The following is a 23,934-nucleotide window of genomic DNA, read 5'->3' as shown; positions in this document are numbered from 1 at the left end:
CTTGGCGCTTTGGGACAGACAGAAAACAGACTGCGGAGGGGACAAGTTATTCAAAGACTTGCGAAAACAGCCATGTCTTCAGGGCTCTCCTGAATGAATGTTATGTGGGCATGAGACGAAGATCAGGTGGAAGGGAGTTCCAGAAATGCGGGGCCTGGAAAGCAAATCTCAATCTCCCAAGCCTTTTCTGCCTGAAAAGACATGAAGATAGCAAGTTAATGCTGGCTGTTCGGAGAACTCGGGAGGGAATGTAGCGGGGGAGAAGGGAAGCAATGAAGGATGGGCCTTAATTGGCAAGAGCCACATAAGTGGTGCAGCCCATCTTAAAAAGACTGCGCTGGACTACAGGAAGCCAGTGCAAGCTCTTCATGAGGGGTTTGACAGAACTGGTCTTTGGCTGCCGAAAGACCAGTCTGGCTGCTTGATTTTGAATAAGTTGCAGTTGATGGGACTGATAGAGAGGGATGCCTACGTATAATGAATAGGCATAATCAATGCGGGATACCACCAGTCCCAGTGTAGCATGGACCAAAGCATCATGAGTGAGAAATCTGCTGATCTTTCTGATGCGGCGTAGATAGTAAAAGCATACCGACATCACAGATTTAATTCGATATTTCATGGAGAGGTCCTTGCTAATGGTAACTCTCAAGCTCTTAACCGAGCTCACTGGAGAGGGGGCACAGCCAAGGGTGTGCGGCCAAAAACTAGAATTCCATGGGTTGGCTGTGGGTCCAGTGAGCACCAGCTCGGTCTTATCTGGATTCAGCTTAAGCTGGTTGGCATTCATCCAGCAGCTGATGGTCAACATTGCCGACTGGAAGTTTTCAATGGAGGCGGGGGAGGAGTTGGTATTAAAAATAAGCTGGAGGTCATCCGCATAATTGAAGATGACCACTGGTTTCTCCCTTAGCATAAAAATCAAGGGAAGGATGTAAAGATTAAATAATAAAGGGGAAAGGGCGGAACCTTGTGGGACCCCACAAGTGAGTTCCTTCTCTTCAGAGATGAAGGGGCTGAGCCGAACCGCTTGCTTTCGGTCTTGCAGGAATGATGCAAGCCACCGGAGCGGGGTGCCCCGGATGCCGGCGTTCTCGACCTCCGCTGAATAAGGATGGAATGATCAACGGTGTCGAATGCCGCCAAGTCAAGGAGCACTAGGGCCTGGGAGACATTTTGGTCCGCCCCCTTTCTGAGTTCATCATGGACCGCCACCATGACGGACTCGGTGGAGTGCTGGGGTCTACATTCTGCCTGGTGCTGGTCCAGGAACCGAGAGCTTTCAATAAAGGAGCCAAGGCAACTGGATACATGGGCCTCTAATAATTTACCTAGGAAGGGGAGCAGGGAGATTGGGCGAAAATTGCTCAGGTTCGCCGGGTCTGCCCCAAGTTTCTTGAGAATAGGTGCCACAATGGCCGATTTAAATGGGCTAGGGACCTCACCCAGCCTAAGGGAGTTGTTAAGCAAGGAAAGAGGCACGTTGGGAAGACTAAGGAAGATCTCGCGAGCAATGTGGGCAGGACAACTGATGTCGACTCCCAAATCAGGTCTGGGAAAGGTAGCTTTGATAAGAGCTATCTTCTCAACAAAATAATTGTTGAGGGAGTCACAAAGAAGCTGAGAGGAGGGGGGCGTCATTGTAATTCTATCAGGTTTGACAAGTTCATCCACTATAGTGAAAATCTCCCTCGAGTTGTTGGAAGAGTTGAGAATTCTTTGCGAAAAGTACATAGTTTTAGCTGCAAGGATTGCTGATTTATATTCTCACAGAGCAGTCAAAAAGATTGTCTTTTTGAGAGAGCAATAGTCAGCCCTCCACTTGCGCTCAGCTTGCTGAAGGGCCAGCTTCATATCAGATAAGTCCTTTGAAAACCAGCGCTGGGCATCATGGGGCGCTTAATCCTGATTTTCTTTAGTGGGGCAAAGGAATCACGAGCTTCCGCCAGCCAGGTATGAATATTGTCTGCCTGAGCATGGACAGACAAGGGGAGGTCATCCACCCCAAAAGCTGAGGGGGTCGTCGTGATTAACAAAAGGCAGAGCGAGGGAAGATCTACCCGACCCCAATATCGAACCAATGGGGGATTATTGGGGCAGGCTTTCACAGTTGGAATTATGGGCAGCATAAAAGAGATAAAAAAATGATCCGACCAAGCGCATGGAGATATCTGTACGCTTACAACGTTCTGATTTAAGGACCACAATTGGTCCAAAGAATGGCCCTTAACATGAGTAGGAGCGTGGATATACGGAAGAAAGTTAAGTCCAGTTAAAAGGTCAGTAAACTCCCTAGAGGAGGCACTTTCATGCTGGGCGTTAGGCCAGTAATGAAAGTCGCCTATTATGAGGATACTAGCGTGATTTATAGCCAGCTCAGCCACCATACTTTCAAACTAGTGGGGGAAGCCCGGCGACTGACCGGGAGGGCGATAGAAGAGGGCAAAAGTGAGAGGGCAAATATCTGACTCAAGTTTAAAAATTACATACTCTGCGGACAAAATGGGAAGCATGGTAAGAGATTTAGAATTATGAGAGTGGGAAATGATCGCGGCAACACCCCCCCCGCCCCCGTTTGCCCCTGAGCGCGATTAGCTTGGAGAATATATCAGCCGCCAGGAACTGCGGACAAGATATCAGGGGTGGACTCTAATGTGAGCCAGGTTTCGGACAGCAGTAGTATATCTGGTTTTACAGTATCTAAGAAGTAAAAAAATCTCTGCTTGGTGTTTGACCAGCGAACGTGTATTTAAGTACCAGATAGACAAGCAATCCTGCTTGGCAACTAAGCAGTCGGCCGGGGGGTTAAGTAGCATTGACTCTGAGCCAGAGTCAGCATTTGAGGCGCCAGTATCAATAGGAATGGGACGAGAAGGTAGCACTAGGGTGGGGCACTCATGTTTATTTAAAAGGTGCTTGGGATTTAACTCTAAACCACGAAGGGAAAGCAGCTCCTCGGCAGAGTACACCCAGGTGGATGGGCGCCCAGCAGGTGGACTGGCCCCTGGTCCCGGCCGTGCGCGGACGGGCGCAGACGGGCTTGCCTTTCGCCGGCGCGCCCGCTGCGCGCATCCGCTCCGCGTTGTTGCCTGCATCGGGTTTTAAGGAGAGAAAGGTTGGAGCGCTAGACCGCTCACCTCCTCCGACCGGAAGTGCCTGAAACCCCAGGAAGTGTCACTGCCAATGGGCTCCCTCCACAACTCATCTTATTAATGAAATAATTCGGATGATTTGCGCAGCATTACAAATTGAGCAAAAGCTGCATTGTGCCTATCAACCAGAAGAATCAGGAGTGGTCAAACATATTAATGGCACATTTAAGTCTAGACCATCAAAAGTGTGTGCATCTACAACACTGAAATGGCCAGACGTTTACCCCTGGTATTGAGGAGTCTTGGAAGCATTCTTGATAAAAAGACTGGATTAAGTCCTCACGAAAATTTGATGGGGAGAGCAATAAGACAAGCAATTGTACCAGCAAACAAACTAATGAATATTACTGATGACCTAGTGCTTGATTATTGCAAAGGATTGGCTGATATGGTGCATTCTGTGTCTCATCAGGTTGGAGAAACTGCAACCACAACACAGCCGGATCAAGCACATGATTTGACATATTGGGAGGAGGAAGTCGTGTTTAGAACCCAGATGGAATAGACCATACCAAATTAGATTAACAACTACAGCAGTAAAGTGTGGTGGCTTGCTAAACTGGATTCATGCAAGTCACACAAGAAGAGTCCCAAGTCCACATGAAAGACAAGAAGAAGAGCAGCAACTAGTAGAGAAAAGAAAAGAACCAGAAGCTGAATGACATGAAGCTATAGAATCTAGTGTTACAGATTCTGAAAAAGCTGAAGAAGAACCAAGCACAAGTCGAATAAAGTGGGCATCAGCTACTGGATCTCAAGAGACTGCTGTTGAGAAAAAAAAGGAGAAAGTGACTAATGAGAATCAAGAGCAAGTGCAACAAAGAAAATAACTGAATAAAAGAACTTCCGAACTTGACAACGAAGGTGAAGAAGCAGTTCAAGTTAAGAAAGCAAGAAAAGGTGATGTGAGGCCAAAAGGAGTGAAAAGACTGAATTAAACTCTAGACAATAAATGAAATATCAAGTCAAACTACACAAAGTGATTCAGAAGAAGAATTGGTACGAAAAACAAAAAGAATAAGAATTCAGAGTAAGACATACACAGCTACAGAATGGACATATGTGGTGTTGGAAGAAATTTAAAACACATATAAAAAAGAAGAAGGTGGTCCTGATCAAAGTGATGAAAGCAAATCGAGACCACCTTAAAAGGAACTGTGAAAATTAAAATGTAATAAATGTGATGAAGACTATTTATGAGTTTCCAAAAGAAGATGTATGATAGAAAAAAAAGAAAAAGGGGTGAAGAAGAGAGGCATAAAGTGTAAGCATTCACTACTTTAGATGGTCTTTGGAAACGTTTTTAAAGTTTTGAAAAGGTTGAGGTTTATTCTTAGATTTTACATTTTTTTAATATAGTGTCTAAAATGGCAAATGTAACAGAGACTGGATATCAAAATCATAGTTTTAAAGGTAGATGTATTAATGCTTGCTTATGTGGTGTCTTATTACTAATGTTGGTGTGTTTAACACTGATACCATTGTCTGTCTCAGAGTGGGTGACTTTGCATCACCTACCTTTAACTCATGGTGTGCCTTGTAGTGTTTTAACCAGTTTGTTCTATGAGAGGGAAGGACTAGAGTAGTATTACTCTAATTTTGATTTAATATTTCCAGAAATTCCTGTTAGGAAAGATTTGGAAAATGTTTATGGTCCCATTAATGCAGCATACATGGGAGATTTTTTCATTAGTAACAAACCAATAGATACAATAGATGCACATAGAAATGATCTAACTTGTAAACTACGACATGAAGAAATAGAATTTATGAATATGGTAGAAAATAGAAGACAAGATTTCAGAAACAAAGTTGCTGAGCAAAAGTCGCATGTACCTCCACGGGCTTTCATAGTGTGATTACAAAAAAGATGAGACTTACCCTGCCATGACTCTAGATTTTCAAAATAGTGGAAAGCTTTGTGTGCTTAGAGAAAAGACTGATCTTAATGTTGAAAATACAACCAATGCTTTACTTCTATCCCTGACATGAGTAAACATTTTGAGGGGTATATTAAAAATAGGACAGAACTTCATGAAGATTTGACTGAAATGAAGGGTAATGGGAGAAACGTGGTAAGAGTTTTACCTCAGTGGGAAATTGGTTTTCTACTTTAGGGAGAAGCTCATTATGGAAAATATTAATATCTGTTACTTCAATAGTTATAGTGATATTAAAGATTATTGTGATTTACAAATGTTGCAAATGTAGAAGGAAAGAGACATCAGATCTTAAACGTACAGCTAGAAAGAGAGAACAGATAGAATTAGGGGACATGAGAGGAAATTAAGTTGAGATCATGAAAAACTTCGATGGAAGAATGATAAAACACGAACGAAGTACAGAATTTTAAATAAGCGGCAATTTGTATTTGTAGGGTATTTTTATGATGGCTCAAAAACACCATCAAGGGGGGGATTGATGGAGCAGAGTTTTGCGGAAATAGAACCTGCTCAGATTGAACCCTCAGTAACATTCATTAACAGTGCGGTGTGACAAATATTATTAAAGAACGCTAAAATAAGGGGAAATGCTTTTGCTCATGTGTGTACTAATGCATGGAACTAGGTCACAAGTGCCTATTGCTAAAGAAAATAAAACTAATGCTGTTTTTATGCAGGTTAATAATGGTTGCTAGGAAATATAATACGGGTTGCGCATGGATGGGTTAGTGCATTGCTGGGATCGTGGGCAATGAAATTACATTCCATAAAAATAATAAATGTGTGTATTTACTTTCTTTAATAAACCATGCATGGGCCTACTTTCCTGCAAACTAATTTGGGGTCAATATTTGGTTGAAAACGTAAAATGTCCAAAAGAAGGATTCGAATGGGAAGAGAGAATGCAAAAGCTAAATGTGACTTTCGTGGTGCACTGTGTGACTGTCAAACTTCGGAAAAGAAATTAAGATATCAGTGCAAACAAACAACGTCCTTCAAAAGATGGCCGAAGCAAACAATGGAAGTGCAGAGTTGCAACATGTAGTGAACAGCAGGAAATATTTACTATGATTATGTTCAAAGTTGTTTACTAAGAAGAATATGTTGTAATGCTGAATGTTCAAGACAGAGAGAAATTGAATAAAATGGTCATGATGAGTGGTGTGACAGAACACCCTCATCATTAGCCAATGAGAGACAGAGTTTGTTCTCATATTGAAACATATGTGGGTTAGACATTTAGGTATTAGGGTATAATTGAAAGTCCCCGGTGGGTGTGGTTGTTTGGTCGGCTGGTGTTTAGGTAGCGGGAGATTGTCGCTGTTGTCAGTTTGCGGTCTCCAGATAGAGGCCTACCTGTTTTCTGATTCCTGACTTATGCTTTGCCACTCTGCTTTTCTTGAGCTGCCTTACTGGGCTTCTAGGCAAGAGGGTAGTTTTCCCTGATTTTTGGGTTAGTATGGGCAATAGCCTGAATTTGCATATTTATTTGCAAATGTATTTTGTCTCTGAAACTTTTCTCTCTTCACCTATCCACTCCTTCAATGCATTGTTTATTTGACATAAGTTTGTTTCTATACATTGCTAATATTTCCTCTGCGTGATAATCTTTATTTTTGCATTGTGTGACTGTCCTTGAAGAGCATTCATTTCCAATATTATTTACGATAAACATTATAAATTACAAACTGAGTCGGTTATTTTTTTAGTAATATAAATAGGTACATAATTATTGCTATCAGCTTCTCAAGGTTCCTCGCCACAAATATATACATATTATAAAAGGAAATGCTGGTTCTATTACGTAAGGTAATTAAGGCATAAACTTGCATCACACCGAACCCCAGCGTGAAGGGATTAGTTGGGTAGTGTAAATAGGCATTTGTTTGTGAAAAATGATTGATCCCTGATCACTCGATCATCATCAGATCTTATTTGAAATTGCTTGATAACCCTTTGTTGTACAGCGTTTTGTTATTTACATTTTTATACTCTTACACTCACTTGAGCACTGCATCGTTTGCACTTTGTATATAATAGTACATTGATGATTAAGGATAATTTGGAGAATACATATCAGCAAAGAAACCCTTGTCATACCTTTTCAGTTGAAATTAAGAAATAATCTCTATACTGTATTAGTCATTACATTGAATGCAGGAGTTACTGACTTGTGGTGTGATTTCCACCTACTAAATGATGGCCACTGCACTTTGTATGAAAAACATTACATTTCATATATGTTCTTGGGAACGTGAGTACTGGACCTCTCTTTTTCTGCTCCTTGTCCCTATCTCTGTGAGGTGTGCACTGCACTTTGTATACAAATATAATAGTTACCCTGGTCCCAGTGGGCGTAAAGGGTTGTCCTTGTTACACATTACTTATCTGTGAGTAGAGGGCCAAGCGGATCCATGTATAGGCTGAAGATGACAGGAGACAGTATGTAGCTCTGGTTGTGGGGGGATTGGGTGGGGCAGAGGGGAGAGAAGGGGACTTCAACAGTGATGGGGATCTTTTGTGACCTGGATTTGTCCATGTGAACAAACCGGTGTTGGTTGGAAAGATATGGGGAGAAGTTAAGGACATTTTCGGTGATTCCCGTTCGAGACTTCAGGATGGGTATGAGGGTGGGATGGTCCACTGTGTCAAAGGCTGCTGAGAGGTCCAGCAAAAAGGCAGGGGTCATCTTAATCTGAAGTCAAGAGGGCATAATGTACGAAGCGTACGGTATCGGTTTCTGTGCTGCAGCGTGTGTAAATATACCTCATTTATTACCACTGGAAGCAGTTTACAATCATGCCCCAGGTGTTAAAATACTTAGCTGGGTGAAAATAGAATGTAATCGTGATTTAGAAGCATGTGATTGATAAGGCACCTGTCTCTGATTTAACATAAATGATAAAACGGCACAAATACTTTTTTTGCATTTTCTCCTATTTTTTTTTAAACTCCTAGAACCCTTACAGAAGATCAGCTCGTGGGTCTGTATGTATTCCTGTGCATTTATTAGCTGTACAATTCATTTGAACTCAAATCCGTCACTCGTTAACAGTTATAATCTTTATGTTTGATCACTAAAAGAATGAAAAAATATCAGACATTACAACTAAGTACAAAATGCATCAATGTATAGTCCATTTGCTACATTGAAAAAGCTGCTTTAAAAGCAGTGCATACAAGAAAATTCCGTACTGACATCAGCAAGCAGTGACTATAAAAATCTTAAATGGTTTTCTTGCTCGACATGTGACATGTTCTTAAACATCTCAAATACAGGTATTTCACATTATTGTCTTTTAAAAGTCTAACTGCTTTTAAGTATTCCAAAATAACTAATTGCTGACCTAATAACAGCTACCCTGCCCAGGATTCAAAAGTCTGAAGCATCAATCCATGACTACAAACTTTCTGCCTTGTGAAGCGATTCCAGCACACTGTGAAATGTATTAAAACAAAATACATAAACTGGAGCATAAAAAGAAAAAAGCATCATTGCGTCATTACGTTGGGAGTCAAATGCACCGTCTCCCAGCTGGGGTTCCGCTTGAGGCAAATGACAGTCAGGCCTGATTTTAAATCAGTTCCAGCGTTCACATGATTGGCTTTGACAGTCTTTCTGGAAACATTTACAAGCCATCAAAACCAGTATTTCAGAAAACACTGACGAAATATTACCCACTCCCTCCAACATTTTATTCAATTGAACATGATTAAAAGCTAATAAGAAATTAAGCCTGGTCATCGCAGGGATGTTCTCCGCAATTAATCAGTAAAGACAAACCACTAACTAAACTTGCATTCAGCAGGTCACTTTCTGCACGTTCCGGCTCCTAAGACCAAATGTAAAAGGTAAATAGCTAAAAAATTGAAAATGTCTAGTTTTAGCCAAGCTGATGCCCAGCAGTGCACTTGATTTAGCACATTAAGCACACTGCCATCCAATTTACTCTTGTGCTAAATGTAATTTTTAATTGCTCATCTGTATCAATTGAAACAGGTCCACTATCTTCGCTTCAGATTAGTATAAATTGTCAACATGGGGCATTGTGTTTATGAGAAAACTGTTAAAACCTTAGCTCCCGCCATAATTCCAATTAAATATATTAAAAGACTCCACTGGGGATAACAAATGAAAAAAAGCAAAGGACTGAAAGGCAAAACGGGCAATGTGAAAAGGCAGTTTGTTAAAGTTAAATGGTTTCTTCGTCGGCTTTTCTTGTGGGCAAAAAATACTCAGATTTTTGCAGTGTTTTAGGATTTCATAAACATAAAATGGAACACACCATGTAGCAAATAAAATCTTAATGTTCTCCCATCGGACCACCTTATATATGTATGTCCATGATCTCCTAAAGATAAAAGAAAATTGAAAAAATTCCGCTGTACATCACACCCAAAGCCATTTTCAAGGTTCATCCTTGGTGCGATAAAGGTTTTGAAACCTGATGCATTTCCCTAAAGTTGAGGGGGAATAATTAATGGAGCCGTTTAAACGCAGCCCAAAGCAGTTCTGTCAACAGATTGCTGCTATCTTACATCACCGGTCCATCATGCTAAGTATCATCTCTGGCGTGAGCTCCCCATTGGGAACCTCCACTGAATTCGGTTGCGCTCGTGCATCTTCCAAAGGATCAAGGCCTGGTTCTTTCTTTACTTCTACAATAATGTTCTCGATGGCACCAGTGTCCTGGTCTTCCACTTGAATGATTGCTGCAGCTGTAGAAGAGAAAGCACACAATTCACTATAGCATATACAGTGTTTGTAAAATGAGAGAACAACTAGTCTAGTTATAACTGATAAAGCCAAAACCTTATCACAGTGAGCATATAGAGTGCTTGGTTAAATGAGAAACCAGCTGGTTTATTTACAACTGATAAAGCTAAGTTTTCACCACAGCGACAATTATGGGATGTGTAGGACCATAAGAACAAGTTACTTACCTTCAGTAACGCATTATCTGGTAGAGACAATATTCAGCTTCAGATTTCTTACCTTTGAATTTCCCAAGCGTCCGACTCGATCCGGAAACCTTTCTCTGAGCAGTACCCCTGCACGCCGCTCGGCTCAGCATGGTGTCGTCAGCACCAGATATGATGTTGCTGTCACCTATACAGGCGTCAATCAGGTGTGCGGACATCAGTTACTTCTCACTGTTTCCGTGTCAGAAGCGCAGAGCCATGAAATGAACTGACTAGCGCGTGTCAAAACTAGCGCCCTGAAAAGGGATCAAACCTAAATGAATCCGCAGAATGACGAGGCATGGGTGGGTCTGTAAGGAATCTGCAATTAGATATTGTCTCTACTGGATAATGCGTTACCAAAGTTAAGTAACTTGTTCATCTGATGGAGACGTCTTGCTATAGAGTTAGCGTTGAAGAGATACCCAATCCATACTTCCTGGTGGTGGGATGCAGACAGATTACTAGACTAGAAAGTCCTGCAGGACCAAAAGGGTGAAATGCCCGTCCCTGCTGATCTGACTGATCACAAGGCAGTAGTGTTTAGCAAACATGGGCAGTGAAGCCCACGTTACAGTCTGGCAGGTCTGGTATTTCCATGAGCTAGCCCAAATGTTGAGTGAGAAATGGCCCAATAGGCATGCAGTGTTCACCGACCGCAATGCCAGGCTGGCAGAAGAAAACATTTTCTTCCCAAGTGCATCCAGCACATTGGATTACCTGTCCTGGGGAGGGGAAGGGAAGGCGCTGTGGGAGGTCGAGTCTTGGACCACTAAGCTCTCAGGAGTAGGATGTTGACTTTAAAAAACTTGGGTCACCCGGTACAGGGAGATGGCGGCATGCTATACTCCTGTTCACAGGAGCCCCTGCGCTAGGCTTGGACCATGAACTTAGAAGGACATGCGTTAGAGCCTCATTAAAGGGTAAAAGGGGTTCAGATAAGGAAGCCCCAGGCTTAAACACTTCAGTAAAGAGATTAGTCTTGACTGAGAGCAGCTCCAGGCCAAGGACCACTGCTGCACTCTTTACCACCATAGCATAAGACGTTTCCTCCTTCATAGCCACAGTAGGTAGAGAGCCTTCCAGTATCTGAAGAGGTGTCCAGACCACTGGCCTCAGCAACCTCCTTATACCAGTCCAAATCCTCACCAGGATTGTCTAACTGTTCTAACTTCTAAAGTGACCAAAGTTCCTTCCCACATGCCAGAAACCACTTAAAAATATACAGGCAACGAACACGAGCTCAATTGGCGCTAGAGTCGACGTTCACCGGATTTGCAGAGAAACAGAATGGGGTTGGCAGCACCGTGAGGATTTACTTCGGGACCAGCACCAGGGAAGGTCGCATTCGAACAATCGGCGTTGACCCCGATCTGATGCATGAGACCCCACAGGCACAGAGGCTGGAGCAGTGGGCACGGAACCGGATGGGGCTTCACCGACCCGCATGGTCCAATGGCGCACCAGAGGAGTTGGCCAGCACAAATACTCGTAGCATGGACTCGCTAAACTAGAGCGGGGGTCGCTCTGGCTCACAGACACAGGGGTGGTGAGGAATCAAAGCTGGCTGCGCAGAACCATGCCTTGAATGTCCATGTTCCTCCCTCATCTCACCACTCCTCAATAGACAAAGTAAAGTCGAAGTCCTCCTAGACTTCTTCTCGTGCCTCTTCCCCAAGTGTCACGTGGACCTAGAGTACCACGAACAGAACTTGGGGCACCTGGAGTGGTACTGCAACCTTCTCTTCCTCGATCAGGACTGGACTCAGAGGAGTCATGCTCGATGGCGTCAACTGCTGGGCCGCATAGAGCATCATGGACTGCTCCATCGAGGCCTTCAGCGCCATGGCCCAGCAGTCCGAATAAGATGTCAAATCCTGGTCGCGCTCGAGACACCATAAGCACACAAGATGTGGGTCGATGACCAACATGGCGCTGTGACAGACTTCTAGAGGGAATGCCTCAACAAATTTGACAAAACGGCAAAAAAAGTCTGGCAAAAAGAGAGAGGTGTAGGGCTTCTCCGGATCAGCACTAACTAGCGTGGAAAGAACTGACATCCGCGTGCCTTGGTGGTGCCTATATAGGTGACCGCAACATCATACGCGATGTCGAGGACGGCACACGGAGCAGAACGAATAGTTTACCTGTCGGTGTAGTTTTGCAGCTTGAGGATCTTTCTGGATTCACTATGCTGTGCGTTATTCCGCGGTCTAGTGGTTGGGTCTAGAATCGTAGTCTTTTCTTTCTTTTTTTCCCGTAACCCAGGTAGGCGTCGACGTCCCACCTTCTGGTGTACTTCCTGTGACGTCGGCACGCTTCCTGCGGAAGCTCCCACCTTCTGATTTTAGTTTGTGTTCTGTTCGTGAATCCGTGGCAATGTTTTCAAGTTCTTCCTTAAAGTAAATGATTTTCCACTTCGCCTCTTCAAGTGTCTGTTTGTATATTAAACCTTGTATTTCCACCTTCTTCTCCTGCCTCATTTTTCTGGCGGAGGTGGGTGGGTTCGCTAGTGAATCCAGAAAGATCTTCAAGCTGCAAAACTACACCGACAGGTAAGAAACTATTCGTTTTGCAGCGTGAATTTTTCTGGATTCACTATGCTGTGCATAGATTTTGTAGCGGTTTGTTAGGTTTGTGGCGGCTGGGTGGAAGATGAGCGCTGGTTGTTGAATATGTGTTGAAGCACTTTCTGTCCTACTTGTGCTTCCTTGTTCATTTGTATATCCACGCAGTAGTGCTTAGTGAACGTGTGCATTGAAGCCAATGATGCCGCCAGGAAGGCTATTGTTGCTCCCTTCTTTCTGGTAGAATGGGCTTGTCCCCCCTCTGATAGTTCTGGCCCTGCCTGATTGTGGCAGAATTGTATCGTTAGAGCGATCCATCGTGCAATGGTGTCCTTTGTTACTGGTCTACCCAGGAAACTGGTTGCGAAGGACACAAAGAACTGCTTTATTTTCCTGTGCTCCTTCGTCCTTTCTATGCAATGCATCACTGTCCTCCTTGCGTTTAGAGAATGCAGTGCCCTCTCTGCGCTTGTGGATGGTTTCTGAAAATAGCTCGGTATTTGTATTGTTTGGTTAATGTGGAACCTTGACACCACCTTTGGCATGAAGTGTGGGTCCATTCTCATTACCACCCTGTCATTGTGTATTTGGATGTAGGGCTCTTGCAGCGTTAGAGCTTGCAGCTCGCTTACCCTGCGCAGCGAGGTGACTGCCACCAGGAAGGCTGTCTTCATTGTTAGCATTTGTAGTGAGGCCTTGAGGATGGGTTCAAAGGGTGCTTTCATAAGCTCTGTTAGAGCTAAATTAAGGTTCCATGCCGGCGGCGGCATCCTCTTTGGTGGTGCGATCTTTTTTGCCCCTTCAAGGAATCTCTTTACTACTTGTGATGTAAAGAAGATCCTTCCTGTCTCTCCTTTTGTGTAGACTACTATCGCCACTAGGTGTACCCTCAGCGAGGATGAGCTTAGTTTTGCTTTCAGCAGGTGTGTGAGGTATCTTAGCACCACTGATTCCCTTGTCATCTTTTTGTGCAGTTTTTTCCTGCTGCACCATTGTGGGAACCTTTTCCATTTTGCCACATACCATTTTCGTGTGGTAGGTTTCCTTGCCTCTCGTAGAACCCGCAGGGTGCTCTCGGGTAGTCCTAGATGTGCAAACTCTATGTCCCCAGGAGCCACGCCGCTAGGCTGAGGCTCTCCGGGTCTGGGTGCAGTACTTCTCCGTTTTGCATGGAGAGTAAGGGGCAGATGTATCAACCGTTTTGCGACTCGCAAAGGCCGAAATTCGCAGGATTTCGGCCTTTGCGACTCGCAAAGCACAAGTTACTACTTGTGTAACGATATATCTGTAAGAGACATTAGTTAGTGATAGATTCCTTACCTTATAATATCCCCAGGCGTCAGACTGGATCCGGAAATTTTTGCGTAGCAATACCCCTGCGCGTCGGTAGGCGTCGTCCGCGTCCGTCGTCGCCGTCGGAGTACTTAGACGCCGCCCATGCGCGCCGACGTCAGTTCTGATACACAGCTTTTCCGCGCCAGATACGCAGAGCCATGATAGAACCAACACTGGTGCCAAGAAACTAGGGCCCTGAAAGGGGATGACCTTAACCCTAGATATCGGTTCGCAGAACGGGGAGGATGGGTGGGTCGGTAAGGAATCTATCACTAACTAATGTCTCTTACAGATATATCGTTACACAAGTAGTAACTTGTGCATCTGAAAGACACGTTAGTGATAGATTCCTTACCTTAGAATAGATAGCCCAGCAATACCAACCCCGGTGGTGGGTCTGCGAACCAATAATCACACCAGAAAGTCCTGGAGGACGGAACGGCCAAAGAAGCCATCCCTCCGGACTTGACTGTCCAGGCAGTAGTGTCGCGCGAACGTGTGCAACGAGGCCCACGTAGCTGCCTGGCAAATGTACCCCCCGGCCCAGGGTAGTAGTAGTCGCCGTGGCCCGAGTGGAATGAGCCCTCAATCCAAAAGGGGGCTCCTTCTTAGCCATGGAGTAACATGCCTGGATACACAAGATGATCCACCGGGAGAAGGTCCGCTTGTGTACCGCCTTCCCATTCTTAGCGCCCACGTAACCAACAAAGAGTTGGTCATCCACCCGGAACTGACGTGTGCGATCCAAGTAAAATGAGAGCGCACGTTTTGGGTCCAGACGGTGGAGCCGCTCTTCCTCTTTAGAGGGATGCGGAGGCGGAAAGAAGGTTGGCAAGATGATGGACTGCCCGATGTGGAAGGCCGAGACAACCTTGGGCAGGAAAGATGGCTTGGTACGCAACACAACCTTGTCCGGATGGACAGAAAGGAAAGGAGGAGTACAAGAAAGGGCCTGGAGCTCACTCACTCTCCTGGCAGAGGTGATGGCAACCAGGAAAGCAGTCTTCAGAGTCAGAAGGCGAAGAGGACAGTTGTGAAGTGGCTCAAAGGGAGCGCACATCAGGAAAGTAAGAACAAGGTTCAAGTCCCACTGGGGCATCACGAAGGGAACAGGAGGGAACATGTGTGTGATGCCCTTAAGAAATCTATTTACAATAGGCACTTGAACAGAGAAGGCTGATCAGGCAGCCTCAAGAAGGCAGAAAGGGCAGAAAGGTAGCCCTTGACAGTGCCCAGAGCAGAGCCCTGCTGGGCAAGAGACAGAAGAAAGAGGAGAACCTCAGAAAGGGGGGCAGAGAGTGGGTCCACAGCCTTTGTTGTGCACCATGCCACAAATCTCTTCCACCAGCAGGCGTATACCGACTTTGGGGAAGGACGCCTGGCTGCCAGAATGACATTACAGACTTCAGGAGGCAAGTCAAATGGCCTCAACTGTCGCAGCTCAATCTCCAAGCTTGTAGGTGGAGACTGGACAGGTTCGGATGGAGGACCGTCCCCTGCTGCTGCGACAGAAGGCCCTCCCGAAGAGCCAGACGAATCGGGGGATCGACTGACATGCTGAGTAGCTCGGGATACCAGTATCTTCGTGCCCAGTCCGGAGCCACAAGGATAATCTGGGCCCGGTCACGCCTGATCTTCTTCAGCACTCTGGGCAGAAGTGGTATAGGCGGAAAGTCGTACAATAGACCGCAACTCCACCCGCGACGAAAAGCATCTCCGAGCGAGCGCCGCCTTGGAAATTCCAACGAGCAGAACTGATGACATTGCGCGTTCTCTTCGGTGGCGAATAGATCTAACCAAGGCTCTCCCCACTGCTGAAAGAGGCCTTGCGCCACGTCCGAGCTCAGACGCCATTCGTGATCCATCATGCACCGACGGCTGAGTTCGTCCGCCCTGGCAGTCAGAGAACCTGCCAGGTGTTAAACCACCAGGGTCACGCCCTGATGTTCCAGCCACTGCCAGAGGCGCAGAGCCTCCTGGCATAGGGTCCACGACCCCACCCCGTTTGTTTTTCTGCCGAGATGCCGCCTCTGGAGGTCGGAGTTCCGCAGGGCTCGATTCTGAGCCAGTCGCTCTTCAACATTTATATGACCCCTTTGGCGGCACTTGCGGAGGATTGTGGAGCCCAGATCGTGTCATACGCTGACGACACCCAACTCCTGTTCACATGCGACAGGGGTCACGACTTTGATGGGGCATCCATTCGGGGCTGCCTTGGGGCTGTATTCGACTGGTTTAGTCGCCACAGCCTCAAGTGCAACTCCGATAAATCCGAGGTGCTCTTCTTCGGATGCCCCGCTGACCCCAAAAGGAAGGAGTGGTGGCCGCCAGCCATGTTTCCTCCTGTCAGCGACTCAGGGGCTGCTAAAAACCTGGGTATTCAGGTCGATAATTGCCTCTCTTTCAGGGCTCAGGTGTCGGGCCTAGCCGGCAAATGTTTTGCCATCCTGAGGATGTTGAGAAAGTTCCAACCGCTCCTATCCCTGGAGCACAGAAAGACCACCGTCCAGGCTTTAATTGGTTCGCGGTTGGACTACTCCAACGTCCTCTACGTAGGACTACCACAATACCTTCTCTCACGTCTCCAGGTTGTGCAGAACTCGGCGGCTCGTGCCATCTTTGGCCTCACCAGGAGAGCCAGGGCCAGTGAGCTCCTTAGAACCCTTCACTGGCTGCCCATGAAGAAGCAAATTACTTTCAAGGCCCTGACCATCGCTTTTAAAGCCGTTCATGGCACAGGTGCCCGCTATCTTCAGAAATGGATCAGTTTCTATTTGCCATCTAGATCCCTGCGCTCTTCTACTCAGGCCAAGGCAGTTACTCCAAGGATACGTCGTGCCCGCTGTGGCGGGCACTCGTTCAAACATCTCGCCCCCCGGCTGTGGAACGACCTTCCTCTTTCTCTCAGATCTAGTTCCAATCTTCTGGCTTTCAGGAAAGATCTAAAAACCCTGCTTTTTTTGCAATAATCACCACCTTCTGAATTATGCCCCTTTCATTTTGCCCTATTTTTCCCATCTCTGGACCTTTGAGGCTCCGACAGCGCCGGGACTCTCCTCGGAGTAGCCGTGCGCTATAGAACCACCCCCTTTAACATAACATAACATTTGTTGCAGTACCACATGGCGGTGGTGTTGTCCGTGAACACCTGCACTACACTCCCCCGGACAGAGGGGAGGAATGCCTTCAGTGCTAGACGAATCGCCCGTAACTCCAACAGGTTGATGTGGAGCCGGGCCTCCGCCGGAGACCAGAGTCCTCTGATCTCCGCCTCTCCCATGTGGCCACCCCAGCCCTGGAGGGACGCGTCCGTCACAACTACGTGCTCCGGGTGGGGTAGGGAAAGGGATCTGCCTCTGACCCAATCGCGGGCCGTGAGCCACCACTGCAACTGTCTTGCAGTGCCCTCCGAGATCAAGACATGGTCGGACAAGTTGCCCTGATGCTGGTCCCACTGAAACTTCAGGTCCCACTGCAGAGCCCGCATCCGCCACCGGGCGTGACGCACCAGAAGGATGCAGGAGGCCATCAGTCCCAGAAGCCGCAGCGTCAACCTGGCCGAGACTCGGGATAAAGGCTGGAAGATTGGAATCAGAGCCTGAATATCCCGAACCCGCTGTTCGGGAGGGTAAACCCGAAACTGCGCCGAGTCCAGAACCGCTCCGATGAAGAGGAGCTTCTGAGAGGGACACAGGTGCGACTTCGGCACATTGATGGAGAACCCCAGCAAGTGCAGGAGGTCGGCCGTAGTCTGGAGGTGGCTGACGACTGTCTGGGGCGAGCCCGCCTTCAACAACCAGTCGTCGAGGTAGGGGAAGACTGACACCCCTAACCTGCGCAGATGAGCTGCGACCACCGCCATCACCTTCGTGAACACCCGTGGGGCGCTGGTAAGGCCGAAGGGGAGCACGGTAAACTGAAAATGCTCGTGGCCTACCGTAAACCGCAGGTAACGCCGATGGGCCGGCAGGACGGGGATGTGAAAATAAGCGTCCTGCAAGTCCTACGCTACCATCCAGTCTCTGGGGTCCAGGGCAGCTAAGACCTGAGCCAAAGTCAGCATCTTGAACTTCTCTTGTCGGAGGAAGCCGTTGACGTTCCGTCGATCCAAGATAGGGCGCAGGACCCCCTTGCCCTTCTTGGGCACCAGAAAGTAGTGGGAGTAACATCCACACCCTACTTCTGGCCCAGGAACGCGCTCGATGGCCCCCTTGGCCAAGAGGGCCGTGACTTCCTCTTGCAGAAGTTGCAAGTGAACCCCCGACACGCGGTGGAATTGCGGTGGCATGGCTGGAGGGGTCGCCTCGAAGGGGAGGGAGTAGCCCCTTCGGACAATTTGCAGCACCCACCTGTCCGACGTGACAGTGCGCCAGTGGGAGTGGTGATGGCGAACCCTGCCTCCCACAGGCGTCACATGGGCCTGAAAACTCTGAAGGTTTTGAAGCAGATGCTGCGGAGGGAGGTGTGGACTGGCCTCGCCGCTGACCCCGACCGCCGCCACGGTGGTTACCACGGCCGCCACCGCGCTGCTGGGCATTCTGCGGTGCGTGGCTGGCAGCACGTGTGGGGACGCCCCTTCCGTGGCCACGAAAGGAGCGAAAGGCACCCGATTGCTGGCGCGTGGCCGAAAGGCCTAAGGACTTGGCCGTAGCCCTGGAGTCCTTAAAGCGCTCCAGCGCATGGTCTGCCTTGTCGCCAAAAAGGCGACGGCCATCGAACGGCATGTCCAGAAGAGTGGCCTGGATATCGGCCGAAAAGTTGGCGGACCTCAACCAGGCGTGGCGTCTAACTGCCACCGTCGTTGCCATCGCCCTACCCAGTGAGTCCGTGGTATCCAGCCCACACCGGATAGAGTATTGTGCCGCATCTCGACCCTCCACAAGGGCTTGGGCGAGTTTAGCCCGGACCTCCTCCGGGCATTTGTGGCAGCACGTCCGCAACCGTGTCCCACAGGGTGTGGGTGTAGCGGCCCAAGAGACACGCGGTATTGACAGACCGCAGTCCCAAACTCAGGGGCGAGAACACCTTCTTTCCAAACTGTTCATATCTCTTTGATTCCCGATCGGGCGGGGCCGTCGGGAATGCGGTCTGGGAAGTGGAGGCCTGGATAACCAGGCTCTCGGGGGTGGGATGGGTGGACAAAAAGCAAGGGTCGCCCGGAGCCGGGCGGTAGCGTCTGGCCACGTTCCTATCCACAGGCGGACCTGTGGCGGGCTTGGACCAAGTGCCCACAAGAACGTCACATAAGGCTTTATTAAACGGCAGCAGAGGCTCACTGGAGCTTGCCTGCGGTTTAAGAACCTCAATGAGGAGGTTAGTCCTCACGGCCGCAACGGGGAGCTCAAGGCCCAAGGCCTTGGCTGCCCTCGTCAACACTACGCTATAAGCAGCCCCTCCTCCGTAGCCACGGTGGGAGGGGAGACAAATCCAGTGTCTGGCGAGGTGTCAATACCACTGGCCTCCCCAAGCTCATATGTCCAGTCCTCTTGAGACTGGCACTCCTGTGCCAGAGGGTCCTCAGACCCCTCCCAATCACCTCCGTCACCAGTCTCCTGTAACCCAGGGTCAACAGACTGAGCCTCCTCATCGAAATAAAAATCTCTAAAGGCCATTTGAAGCGGCGCCCAACGGCGCCGTTCCGGCGCCAGAGTCGGACTGAAGGGAAGATTGGGGACGGCGTCCACAATGGGCGCCGGGGGCGACACCCTCGGGGCCGGCGCCGGTGAGGTCGACCGGCGACGCCCCGGATCCGGTGAGGTCCTGCGGCGCCGGGACCCAAGTCGCCGGCGGCGCCGGGGCTGAAGCACCCGGCGGCGTCGGGGCCGAAGCGCCCGACCCGCTAGGGCCTCCAGCCGGGACCGCTGGGCCCGAAGGCGCCGCGGGACCCGGCTGAGGAGGGAGGGACCTCATGGCCATGAGGTACCGCTCGACCTCCTCCGGCGTCGCGCCGTGCCGTGCCCAGGGACCCGAAGGTGTGGGGCAGGCGGCGACGCTTGCGACTCTTGGAGCCGCGTGGGCGGTGTCGCCCGAACCCCCGGCCGCATCGTGCGAGCGTCGGGGTGGGTCGGAGGAGTGATGATGCCGCTCCGACCTCTCATGCCTCTTACCTGAGGACTTGGATCCCGACGACCGATGTCCACTCCCGGAGCTGCGGGGACTCCGACCCCGCGACCGGTTCCTCGACCTCCCGAGGGACCGGGACCTGGAATGGGGCGGGCCGACTGCCGGAGCTCGAGCCGCTTGCAGGACCGCTCCCGCCTAGCCTTCGACGTCAGGGCCCGGCAGTCGGAGCAGGTGCGGTCGCCGTGGTCGAGGCCTAAGCACTTCAGGCACCGGCGATGGGGGTCCGTGACCGACATCAGTCGGTCACACTTCGAACAGGGCTTGAACCCGGGCATCCCTACCGTCAGAGTCGAAGACTCGAGTAGAGAAATGATCAAAAAGATCAAAAAGTTTAGTCAAAAAATGACAAGGGGTAGAGCTTCTCCGGATCTGCGCTAGCTGGCGCGGAAAAAAGAAGAACTGACGTCAGCGCGCATGGGCGGCATCTAAGTACTCCGACAACGTCATTCCGGCGCTAACGACACCGGACGCGGAGCCGCCTACCGACGCGCAGGGGTATTGCTACGCAAAAATTTCCGGATCCAGTCTGACGCCTGGGGATATTCTAAGGTAAGGAATCTATCACTAACGTGTCTCTTTCAGATTGGTTGTTTTTTATGTTTTTGAATGTATCAAAAATTCGCAAATTAAGAAATCGCAAAGATTTGCGATTCCTTAATTTGCCATAGCATTTAAGGAATCGCAAATTTTGCAATTCCTTAAATGCAATGTATGAAGCATTTTTCTTTTGCGAATTTTTGTTAAGGAATCGCAAATTACCACCAACTTGTAGTTGATGGTAATTTGCGAAGTCCTCAACAAATGCACAATTTTGCTTTTTTTTTAAAGTGGCATGTGACGCACACACATGCCCATGGGGCATGTATGTGCGCCATATACACACACATGTACATTTCAGGGGTGCAGCAGGGTGTCTTTCAGACACTCCTGCACCCTTGAAATAATTCTCAAATTGCGATTAGCAAATTGCGAATTCGCAATTTGAGAATTAGTTCAAAATCATTCCTATGGGCCTCCTGGCCCATAGGAATACATGGGAAATTATTCCTTATTTGCGAATTCGCAAATAAGGAATCGCAAAAAAATAGCGATTTTTTTCATACATTCCATTTTGCGATTTATAAATAGCGATTCCTTAAAAATCGCTATTTAGGAATCGCAAAATTGAATCTTGATACATCTGCCCCCAAGTCTTTTCTTTTCCCGAACTTGTGGGGTGGTCCCTGTGCCATTTCCATTATTTGTGAGTACCAGGTCTGCCTTGCCCACTGTGGTGCCACCAGGATCAGTGTCATGTTGCTGGTTCTGCACTTGTTGAGTACCCTGGGTATCAAGGAAAAAGCGTAGGCAAATGTTTTCGACCAGCTTATCCATAGGGCATTCCCCTGGGATCGTACCCCTGGTTGCCTGGATGCGAAGTTTCGGCATTTTGCATTCTGGCGCGTTGCAAATAGGTCTATTGTCTGTGTTCCCCACCTCCTGAATAGCCTTTGCGTTTCCTGTGCGTTGAGTTCCCACTCGTGGGATGCTGATGTCTGTCTGCTGAGCCTGTCCGCTTCCACACTGTCCTTCCCTGGTAGGTGTATGGCTAGCAGATCTATTTTGAGCGGGATGCCCATCTCCATATCTCCTGTGCTAGGTTGGATAGTGGGGCTGATTGTGTTCCTCCCTGCTGGTTGATGTAGAACATCGTTGTTGTGTTGTCTGTTTGTATCAACACTCTCTGGTTGTACAGTTTTTTCTGGAAGGCCTTCAGGGCGAGGAACACATTCTTCAGTTCCAGATAGTTGATGTGTCTGACCGCATCTGCTGGAGTCCACAGACCCCTCACCCTGAGCTTGCTCATATGTGCTCCCCATCCCATCTGGGATGCGTCTGTGGTGATGGTCACCGTTGGAGTTGTTGGTGTTAAAGGCTTCCCCTTTGTGATGTTCTCCTTGTTCCACCATGTTATCTCCTACTGCACTGCGTGCGCTACAACCACTAGATCTTCCCAACTTCCTGTAGCTTGTGACTATTGGTGTTGCAGCCATTCCTGGAATGGTCTCATGTGGAGCCGTATATTGGGGACCAGGTGTATGCAGGACGCCATCATCCCCATGATCTTGCTCGCTGTCCTCAATGTCAGAGCTCGCCCCTTCTGGTAGAGGCGTGTCTCCTTCAGTGGGGCCAGTGTTCTCTTGTCGCTGGGGAACACTTTGCTCTGTATGGTGTTGATCTGTGCCCCCAGGAAGATCTTCACTTGCTCTGGTTTCATTGAGGATTTTCCCCTGTGTATGGAGAATCTTAGATCCGTTAGCAATTTTTGTGACCCGCTGTGCGTGCTCTTTGCAGGTCTTGTGAGAGCTTGCTTTTATGAGCCAGTCGTCGAGGTAAGGGTATACATGAATCCCTTCCCTCCGCAGGTACGCTGCCACAGCTGCCAGGCATTTGGTGAAGACCCTTGGTGCGGATTTTAGTCCGAAGGCCAGGGCTGTGAACTGGTAGTGTTCTTTGTTGATGGTAAATCTTAGTAGATGCTTGTGTTGCCTGTTCATGGGAATGTGCAGGTAGGCATCTTTGAGGTCTAGGGTGGACATGAAGTTTCCGTCCCTTATCTGAGGAATGACCTCCTGTAGGGACGTCATTTTGAATTTTTGCGTCTTTATGTACTTGTTCAGGAACCTTAGGTCCAGGATGGGTCTTAGCGTTTCGTCCACTTTTGGTACCAGGAAATAGTTTGAGTACACTCCCTTGTTCCTTTCTCTGAATGGGACTGGTTCGATGGCCTCCTTTTGGAGGAGTTCTTGTGCTTCTTCTAGGAGTAGCGCTCGCCCTTCATTTTGGTTTTCTGTTCGGCGGTCTCTTTTCCAACTCTATGCAGTATTCGAACGGTATGATGTTGAGTATCCATTTGTCTGTAGTTTATTTTCTTCCACTCCTGGAACAAATGTTTTAGCCTGCCTCCTACTGGTGTTACATGTTCGTTGACGTTTGATTTGTGTAACCCTCTCTTTTTGGTCTTGTTGTGCACCACCCTCGGAGGAGTTGCGTGGGTGGGCACGCTTTGCGTGGCAGGGTCACTTTGAGGTGGGTTGTTGGCCCCCTCTTCTCGTCTGTCCACGACCATTCGCCCTCCCGCAAAAGGACTGGCCCCGAGGCTGGTACTGCCAATTTTGTTTTTGCTGTCCCTGCTGGGCTTGACTGTCGCCCTGGTGGGTTTGCTGGAATGTCTGGTGTGACGTTCCGGGCTGGTTTCCACCTCTTCCGTTCGGTCTCCGTGTCGGGGTATCCCTTCTCATCCCTCTGAATTGTAAGGCCCCCATGGACCTTGCACTTTCGTTTTCTTTATTGAGCAGTGAGTTTTTCATCGCCCCAAACAGTGCCTCTCCATTGAAGGGAGTGCTCAGAATGTTCTGTACTTTTGGCTTGAAGCCTGAGATCCTTGAGCCAGGCATTTCTTCTCTCTGTGATTCCTATCATCATCAGCCTGCTGGATGTGTCAGCCCCATCCAAGGCTGTTTTCAGGCAAGTATTTGCAATGTTCTTTCCTTCCTCCACCAGGTGTGAAGCTCTTTGCTGATATTGCTCGGGGAGGTGCTTGAGCAGCTGTCCGACCTCGTCCCAGTGTTGGTACTGGTGCCTGTTCAGTAGGGCATTTGAGTTTGCCATGCGCCAGTGTATCGCTGCGTTCCTCTCTATTTTTCTCTCAGTTAGGTCCATCCTCCTGCTTTCTTTGTCTGGCGGTGGGCCTGATGTTGTTGGGATGTTTGCCCTCTTCCTGGCTGTTGGCGCAATAATGGAGTCCGCTGCGACGGATCCTCGGATGTAGGGAGGGTCCTTAGAGGAGTGCTTATACTTCTTCTCTGTCCG

At 48.4% G+C, this 23,934-nt stretch overlaps 1 protein-coding gene across 1 annotated transcript in view; it reads right to left on the bottom strand.

Moving 5' to 3' along the window:
* Positions 1–8,086: 8,086 nt before the first annotated feature.
* CTCF (CCCTC-binding factor) overlaps positions 8,087–23,934 on the bottom strand; it is a 512,861-nt gene continuing 497,013 nt past the window's right edge. The window contains exon 12 of the mRNA XM_078670971.1: positions 8,087–9,814. Within this exon, the coding sequence (XP_078527097.1) occupies positions 9,636–9,814 (179 nt within the window). The 3' untranslated portion in view covers positions 8,087–9,635. The remainder of the gene's footprint in view (positions 9,815–23,934) is intronic.

This window comes from Lissotriton helveticus, chromosome 12 (genome assembly GCF_964261635.1).
Source record: "Lissotriton helveticus chromosome 12, aLisHel1.1, whole genome shotgun sequence".
Classification (NCBI taxonomy): Eukaryota; Metazoa; Chordata; class Amphibia; order Caudata; family Salamandridae; genus Lissotriton; species Lissotriton helveticus.
The sequence above is the reverse complement of the archived record's forward strand: the minus strand, read 5'-3'. Positions and strand labels throughout refer to the sequence as shown.